Below are 8,869 nucleotides of genomic sequence, written 5' to 3'. Positions count from 1 at the left end.
CGAGAGATTTCACTAAATAGGCCCACCTTAAATGTTACTGAAAAAGTGAACCGGCTTTACAAGAACATCTTCCTCAAATTTCTGCAACAATTCTGGGTTACCGTGTTAATTAAGTAGCTGTTGTGTATTTCCGAAACATGAGGATTGGAGCAAACAGACAAAACGAAAAAGTTCCCTTAAAGTGCTATCCGAACAAAAGAAACGGAAGGAGGTTATTGAAATAATCTCGATTTTGTAGACAAACTGGTCGACTTAACTACACATTACTCTCCGCACCTCTTTGAGAGTCTAAGAGACTTCAACTCTCAGTAAAGGGGTGGGGGGGAGGGGGGGGGGAAAGGCACTCCTCGGAAATTTTTTAAATGGGGGTTGCGACGCGGCTCTTGAAATCCTAAGCCTATTTGAGATCAAGGTAAATGACAATATTTATGGCCCAATTTCTGAGCAATAAAGCTAAAATAACCATACACTTTGGGGAGGCACATTCCCATATAGCTTCTATAAGAGTCCTCCCACCCCCGCGAGGGGTTTCAACTTCCTTTCGTGGAAAGTGAAAAACAATCCACTTCCATTTACTGAGGATGATTATTCGCTGTTACATGTTTACTTATCTCAGACATCTGTTAACCAAAGTGACCGAAGAATTTTTGCCGGGCTAAAAAGATCAAAGAAAACCCGACGATAATGGGTTAATTTTGATGAACAGTAACTCGGCTTCTGTAGCTACCCATTATGAAATGACAATGGCTATGATTTTTGTAACAATTCTGTGCAGATAACCGATGCTAATTATTATCCCCGCACATCGTGACACTTAGCAACGACGCCGACTAGAGAAGACCACTAGTATTTCGGGCTCAGTCAATCATTTAGAAATTTATACAATATCTTTTGTTGCTTATTTTCTCGATTTCAAAAACATCGCGAAATTAAATTTATTCCCGCGAAAAAAAGTTCTCGCGAAAATAAATGTCGTTTGTTAACCGTAATGTCAGTTTACTTGGTTTTCCGTATGTTCACTCTCTCTTAATCTGAATCACACAACCGTGTAGCATACAGTTAAGCTTTGTATCAAAGTTTTGTTTTGCTATGGTTATGCTCAATATCTTTGTCAAATATGGCTCTAAAAATTGTAGCACCGATTTTGAGACTACCCCTTTATTAATGCGCATCAGCAATTAAAAAAAATTCGCGAAATTGAGTTCCTTTCAACACTATTTTTCTGAGAAATCGCGAAATTCGCCTCTTCAATTTTCGCAAAATTAAGTTCTCACGAAAATTAGTAACAATAAGGTATGCGAGCAACATGCATTTAAAACATGGATAGCATAATATTCGCGAAAACATTATAAATGTAAAAAATTACAACAACAAAAAAAACAAACTTTTTCGACAACAGTCATCATCAGGGTTAATGAATATTTGCAACTTTTAATTTACTCGGTTTTCTTAGCCTCGCCATTTACATTGTTAAAGCTATTCACGCGTTTACCAGTATAGCATTTTTCCTTTACTTTACAAACTATTCTTCTCGCATAAAAATCTTTGTACTCCTCTGGAAGTTCCTCTAAGGCCTTGATAGCTCGGTCCATTATTTGCATGGCCCTTGTGGCAGGGACCAAATCCTTGTTGCCGTACGTGTCCTTGCTGTCATAGTAACATGGGTCCAAATGGCGCCAAAACACATTGACTGCTACACCGAACTGTAAAGATATAACATTGTGGAACCACATTGCAGGAATGAACAAAACATCACCAGGTTCCATGTAACATTCATAGGGCGTCACCTCGGCAAATTTTGGATATTTTGACAAGTCTGGGTTATCTATATCCAACACTTCTGATTTGTCGCCATTTAAGTATAGTTTTGTGGCATCTTTTGGGCTGAAAAGGACAACACGCTTCCGTCCAGTTACTTGGATGAGAAGGTTATCCATAATCTGCAGAAATCATTGGAGAAATAGAAAGTAAAAATAAAATCACTTTATTTAAGTGTCAGAGTATTTAGCACTGTTGTGCTAATTGTGGACACTGTAAACAAACAAACAGATATTGCAAATGGTATCCCTGCCAGTTGGGATTTTAAACAAATTTTGTTAAAAATCCCAACTGGCTGAAGGCTGACCAGCTGGCTATTTACAAGGCATGGAAGAGTAGAATTTGGGACCACCGAACACAAATCCGAAAAATCTTGCACATCTTTTGGCCACAAAAGATCTCCAACAACGAGCTCTTTAAATTGACAGAACAGGAGGACATGAGTATTGTTCTCACACGGAAACGATGGAGTTGGGTTGGTCATGTGCTCCGTAGAGAATCTACCAGCATTTCTAAAGTTGCTCTCAGATGGACACCAGAGGGTAAAAGAAAAAGAGGCCGTCCAAAATCCACCTGGAGAAGAACTGCAGAAGCAGAACTTCAGGCTCTAAATCTGACCTGGGGGCAAGCTTCGCGGCTTGCAAAGGACCGACAAGAATGGAGGCGACTTGTTGATGCCCTATGCGCCACTGGGCGTTTAAAGGATTGATGATGACGATGAACACAAATCCCTCTTATGGCAGAGAGGGGGATTTGTGATGTCAGGGTTATAAGTCCAGTACCCTGACCACTAGGCCATGCTTGCCTTCTAAAAAAAATACACCAAAACATGTTACACTAAAAGCAAAGCCTACATTCAAGTTTGGTGGGCCACCAAGCCAGCACTTTTCTCTGGCCGGATGGATTGCTAGACCATTCAAAGGGTCCCCCAATATTTCATTCAGTTTACCAGCACTTTACACCTGGGTGGACACTCAAGAGAGGCAGCATTAAGAGTAAAGTTTCTTGCTTATGAACACAGCACTGTAACCTTGGTCATGTCTCAAATTTTGCCTTATTGGATGCAGAGTCTAGTGCACTAACCAACAGGCCACTGCACCTTCTAGATATATGTAACTGAAAGTTCTTTGAAAAGGATTTTTAATGAGTTGTACACTGTAGTGTCATCTATGTTAAGCATACTGTCAAGATTTTTATGGTCAAAAGGCCTACGTCTAACCCCACAAAAAAGTGGTATGATTATACATTACTCAGCAGTGAAACGAGGAGGTGTTTTAAGACTTCAGATGAAGTAATGCAGGTTTGAGCCCAGCTGAGGTCATTGCAATTGTGTTGTGTTCCTCCACCCAGGAGGGAAAATGTACTGGTATACTGATTTAAGGACAACCTGATAACGCTGAGGCCTAACCTGCAATGGACTGGAATCTCATGCTAAGCCACTTTATATATGTTACACAAACTAGATGTGTCATGCCGTGTGCCAGCAATGATTTTGTGACAATGCTAATTTCTATTTAGGTATTGTCCAATCAAGGTGAAACAAACATCTGCAGTTATTTGACAAGCTGATTAGAGCACATAAATGAATCAATGTGGTCAATGGCATTGACCACGAAGCAGATTAATGTCAATACTTACATCATAGTGGGTCCATAACTGTCCCTGTGGAGAACTGATTCTAAACACACTGGAAAAGAATCTGTCCTCAGGGTACAGTTTTGGGATTTTTATATCTTGAGCCAAGCTTGGGAACTGTATTGTTATGTCTGAGATGTCCTATCGAAAAAAAATCTTATATTGCTGTTACTTGTTAAAAATGACGTAGTGTGTGAGTTAAGAAAACAGCTGCACATGCCATCTCAAGAAGTAGTTTGCCAATGAAAAACAATTCTAGATCTGAGCAGTGAGATGGGAAAATTTCAAACTCTTGCTGTACAGTGTTTCACTCAACTCTGGATAGAGCTTCCAGTTGGTTAACTTTTCAATGTTCACAAAATGAAAACTAAACCTTTCATCATTATGCTGTTTTTGTCAGGTCAAGACTCCAAAGCAGGTTAGATTTTAATATTGTGTTGGGATTTAGATGTAAAAAGAATTATCCTGAACTGTTAAAACTTAGGCATAACTGCATTAGAGACAGTGCACCATGCACAAAGAAAAACATTTACTGGTTCTGTTTAATTTATAAGCTTGAATAAAATTATCTGTACTGAAATATTAAACATAATTATAATTATAATAAACATATAGGTTCTGAATTGCCTTATTAATTTTACCTTTCTGGGATCATCTCCAAGTGATCTCAAGTAATACTTTTCCTCCTAGAAGACAGAAAAGCTTAAAAATAAATCCTGTCATTCTTGTATTCTAAAGAAAATGAAATTATTAAATAAAATAAAAATAAAATAGAAAAAAAATGGAAAACCTCCTTTACTCCCAATCTTTATATATTCAACCTCTGTTAACCAAACATTGATTTATCTTAAGTTTGAATATTAATTTACAAAATTAATACAATAAAACAGGTGAAAGAAGAAGCAACTTACTGGGCAAATAAAATATTCTTCATGGACATCCTCACTAGCATGCTTAACAAACTGGTTAAATGGAAGAGTTCTAAAAAACAAAAACAAAATAGATTTCACATTTTATTGGCATACTCGCCCATGGTGAGGAGTTTTTTGAATTTGGTCCCTGTGCAGTTTGAATTTTTCAATACAGATTACTAAGATTGGTTGAATTAGTTTTACTAATCTGCTTTTGTAAAACACTGAACAAAAGAATTAAGAAAAACTTTGTTGAACAAGTTTGTTCATATGAAGTATTATGGGAGGGTAGTTCTTGTTCTTCATCCCCCAAGAGAAACATGGGAGAGTAACACATGACGATCCCAAAGAGCATCTGAGCAGGCCTCATTTGTTCATAAGACGGATAATGCTATCCACTGGATAAATCACTATGCGCAGATAGTGCACTATGTTTTGTTAACACTTATCCACTGGATAGCGTTATCGCCCCTTTGAACAACTGGGCCCAGGAGGCTATGCTTCCATTGCTTCAGATGGTATCTTTGTTGTCAGAAGTACAGGTGTTGCTTTTGGAAGGAGGGAGAAGGTGGGAAGTGGGGATAAGCCTTCACTCAACAGACTTTTCTGTCAATTTTCTTCTTGTACACTTAGGGCCTGTTTACATGGAAGGCGGGTGCCCCGGCTAACCGAGTTACCCGGCTAACCGAGCTACCCTGGGCAAGCCAACTTTTCATACGTTTCTTTAGAGAATGCATCGGAGCGTTTACATGCAAGACGGGAAACTCTCCTTGCCGAAGCACTCGGTCTGCTTGCCCAGGGCACCCTTCTAGGTGGGATAGCTTTTTGCCATGTAAACTGTTATGCCCGGGCTATCCCGGCTTGCCGGGATAAGTCTTCGCGCGTGTTCTTAAATTAAATTTGAAGTTAATGGCATAAAATGTATAAATTCTAGACCCAAACAGTGCTATTTGACCAAAATTAGATCAAATTAGTTTTATCTGTAGGCTGGAAAATTTTTCTTTGAGCAACAGCTAATTAATTCGAAATTTTCGTAGGAATGATTATCCTAACTCACGAAACAACAAATTTAATTTCAATTTGGCGGCCAAAGACTGTTGAATTTCGATTGAATTCCCCCATAAATGGACGTACTAAAGTTCTAAGAGCTTGCACATCAAAATAAAATAGGTTTGAAGATGGCTAGCTTTGATTATTTAGTAAAAAGTCATATTTTTCTTCAATCATTTGGAGCTACATGGTTTTCCCACGCTGTGACACGCTTCAATGACGCTGTCTCAACTCGGGTAGAAGGGCTGTGAATTCTGCATGTAAAGGCGGGCTATGTTTCATCCCTTCTAGCTGGGTAACTCGGTTAGCCGGGGCACCCTCCCTCCATGTAAACAGGCCTTATTCTCCCGAAATTTGTTTCAGATCGCACTTTGTCTGGATAAACTACACGAATATGTACTGTTATAAACCTGGCATATCCAATCAAACGTTCGGTAATTGAATCGAACAAAATCGAAGGTTCGATTAATGAACAGTTGACAATCGAACTCGATCCAACGTTCGATAACCGAACTCCTGTTTGTTTATACTTTGGACATTTTGTACGGTGCACTGTCTCCCCAGTTTGGCTTGCCTGATTTACTTACATGTATCTAGAGACGAATTCCAAACAAAATCGAATCGACTTGTGTTCGATTACGTTCGATTGTGTTCCATTGGTTCACTCACAGCAAAATAGATTTTCGATTTTGTTCGATTACCGAACCCAATCGAACGATTGATGTTCCATTGGGTTCGATTGATTTTTGGTTTGATTATATTCGACTGTGTAACCGCATCGCTTACTTGTAAGCAAAGTTTTTGTGAATAAAATCCATCTTGCCAGTAGGACACACATGAATCTTTACTGCTCTTTCTCCACCATGCTGCGCTAAATACTCTGCTGTCCATTTTTCTCCAGCACTTCCAATGTCTAGCCCTCGCAAAATCGCCGGCTCGCGTTTAGGAGTTACTATTGATTCGAAGATTTCTTTGGTCACTTCACTGTAAACACGAACATCTTTCTTTTCTTTCATTGCCATTATTTTTTAGTAGAATTTATATGGATCATGAAAGATCCAAAGAGATTGAAGAAAGGCTACATTAGGTGTCACATTAGGTACAACTTTTCCGCCATGTTGTTTATACTCACCAGGCGCAAAAAAGGGAAGACTGGGTTCCACAAATAAACTCGTCCCAGTATCTTCTCGACATTCACTTGCAAGATGGCGGCTTTTGCGCCGCCAAGCTGCATGAAACTCTGGCTCATCGTCGGTGTAAGAACCTGTGAAACTCACCGGTGACGTAAAACAAAGAACGAACAAAGCAACAAAGAGCGTCAAAAACAATACAGAGCAGGAAAACAAAAGCTCCGAAACTCTTGATAAAATGACGACGTTCCCAGTAACTGGAATGGTTATTTTCAAATACGGTGAAATACCAAGTTCTGTGTAAGAGTAATGATTTTGTGAGATGTACAAAAATGATGTAGTAGGTGTACAAAAGACAGACAATACAGGGGTTTATGAGTAACAGTACTATTAAAAACACAAAGGGTTACTGCCTTTGTGACAAGATGTAACGAATTGAAGATGGCCTCAGTGACAGGCTTATTCCATTAACATTTTATTTTAAGCGACAGCTAATTTTTCCTTGCAAAAATCCTGTTTTGTGTCGCAGTGTCCGGCTGTGGACGGTGTTTTATAATAGGAATCAATCAAAGTGGGCACGACTGAAGATAGGTATCCACAATCGGATTCGTTTGGTAGGTAAATATGATTACTGATTGTAAAGTGTAATATTCCAGGTAAAAATAGTTCAGAAAAGAACTGTTGTTGGTGACTGACGTTTCCATTATTTCGACAACCTGAGCAGCAAGTACTGGGATTTTACCACTGGGAATGGGACAAAACACTTTAGAAAATGGGAATGGGATTTCACTTCTTTGTGAAAATAAAGTAAAAAACTGGTCTGCACGGACTCCCCATGTGCCCAGTGGTCACCGGCATCGCATTAGCGCCTTCAAATTATATTTTTTTTTCTCAAAAGCATGTATTTAAAGGATTTACCCTTTTTTAAAAAAAGAGCTGATCTGAGGATTTTTTAAAATTTGTTCCAGCAAGGGCAGGAGCCAATGTCATGGGCTCCTGGCAAAGGTTAATTTTGTATAAGGCTCCAATGCTCTCATTTAATTCAACAAAATTGTCAGGTCAGACATGTCAAGGTTGTAGTTTTCGTCACTGGCATGATCTTCGTCTTTGGTGGTGCGATGTCGTGATAATCTTCCATAACCGGCGGAGAATGGGGGCAGGAGAGCTGTTGCCCCCCAAAACGAAAATTTTGCGGGGGCACGCAGCCCCCCCCCCACGATTTGGTGCCGAAAATATCGCGAGCACAGCGATTCCGTCTCGTGAGTGAGTTCAAACATCTTCGAAACTTTCTTGGACGTCTTCGGAAAACTTTGTTTGCCTTCATAAAAGTTCGAAAATGATCGGAAACGTTCGTATGGCATTCGAACAAAAATGGAGAATCTTCGGAAATCTGCGGTGTAGCCAAAAGCTCAAAAAACAAAAGGTCGATAGAAAGGAAAAAAAGTTTATCCAATATGAAAACCTGCCGGTATTTTTGGGACAGTCTTAGCCCCCCCCCCCCCTCCACGTTCCAAAACGCTCCGCGCCGCCGCCTCTGTCTTCGACACCGTTGTTTAAAGGTATTGTGCCAAAGTGTCGTGAACGACAAATATTTCTGCAACTTTTTTCAGTGGCTACAACAGTACTGGCGGTTTCCACTCTTCGCGATTCTCTTCAGCTGTTGAGGTAGAGATGTGTTCTCAATTCTGTTCCCGGCAGTAGAATGTTTTGTGACCTTTTTATACATAGACCGTTAGGGTTGAGGATCGAATGTGCATCCTTTAAAAACATACACCGGCGACCACAAGGCACATGGGGAGTCCGTGCAGACCTGTCTTTTTTTGTTTTGTTTATGAACTGGGATTTCGACCAAAATTAGCCAGGGAACTGGGATTTGGACCAAAATTGGGCTGGGAACTGGGATTTAGGACCCCCCTTCAGGACCCTCTTTACTAGGAAAATATAAGTTTGCTGTAAGAAGTGACCGACACTTAGGAGCAGGGGAGGGGGGGGGGGCAGAGTTGAGGGAAGGAGGGAAGAGAAAGAAAAAAGGAGCCCCTATAAAATTGACGGGGTTGATAGTTGTACCTTGTTTTAAGGGGTTTCAATTGATGGCTTGGGGCTTTTAATGAAGTGACCACCACTAAAAGAATCCTGGAACTAATTGTTTTAGAACGAGCCACGGTTATGAAATTCCTTGATCAAAATCTTGGATGATCACTTTTGATATGTAAGTCTTCCCCAAGGTTGCATTCATGAGGAGTGAAAGAATGGAAGCTTGGACCATGAATATGTGCTTGCTATGGGAGGTGTCCTTTATAGGGGTGATTTGTCTGCATTTCATAA

General features: G+C 39.9%; 1 protein-coding gene and 1 long non-coding RNA gene across 2 annotated transcripts in view; one reads left to right on the top strand and one right to left on the bottom strand.

Annotated features, from left to right (window-relative positions):
• Positions 1-1,405: 1,405 nt before the first annotated feature.
• Positions 1,406-6,492, bottom strand: LOC144630393 (tRNA wybutosine-synthesizing protein 5-like). The gene is made up of 5 exons (XM_078488759.1): positions 6,201-6,492; positions 4,365-4,434; positions 4,095-4,139; positions 3,457-3,594; positions 1,406-1,940 (listed from the first exon to the last, which is right to left on the bottom strand). Exons 1-5 carry the CDS (start codon positions 6,434-6,436, stop codon positions 1,437-1,439), a joined length of 993 nt encoding a protein of 330 aa, XP_078344885.1. The 5' UTR covers positions 6,437-6,492; the 3' UTR covers positions 1,406-1,436.
• A 290-nt stretch (positions 6,493-6,782) lies between these two features.
• Positions 6,783-8,869, top strand: part of LOC144630445 (uncharacterized) — a 14,089-nt gene continuing 12,002 nt past the window's right edge. The window contains exons 1-2 of the long non-coding RNA XR_013566538.1: positions 6,783-6,844; positions 7,074-7,158. This is a non-coding gene — a long non-coding RNA (uncharacterized LOC144630445). The remainder of the gene's footprint in view (positions 6,845-7,073; positions 7,159-8,869) is intronic.

This window comes from Oculina patagonica, chromosome 11, assembly GCF_052425735.1.
Source record: "Oculina patagonica isolate OP01 chromosome 11, crgOcupat, whole genome shotgun sequence".
Lineage (NCBI taxonomy): Eukaryota > Metazoa > Cnidaria > Anthozoa > Scleractinia > Oculinidae > Oculina > Oculina patagonica.
This window is presented reverse-complemented; position numbering and strand designations above follow the sequence as displayed.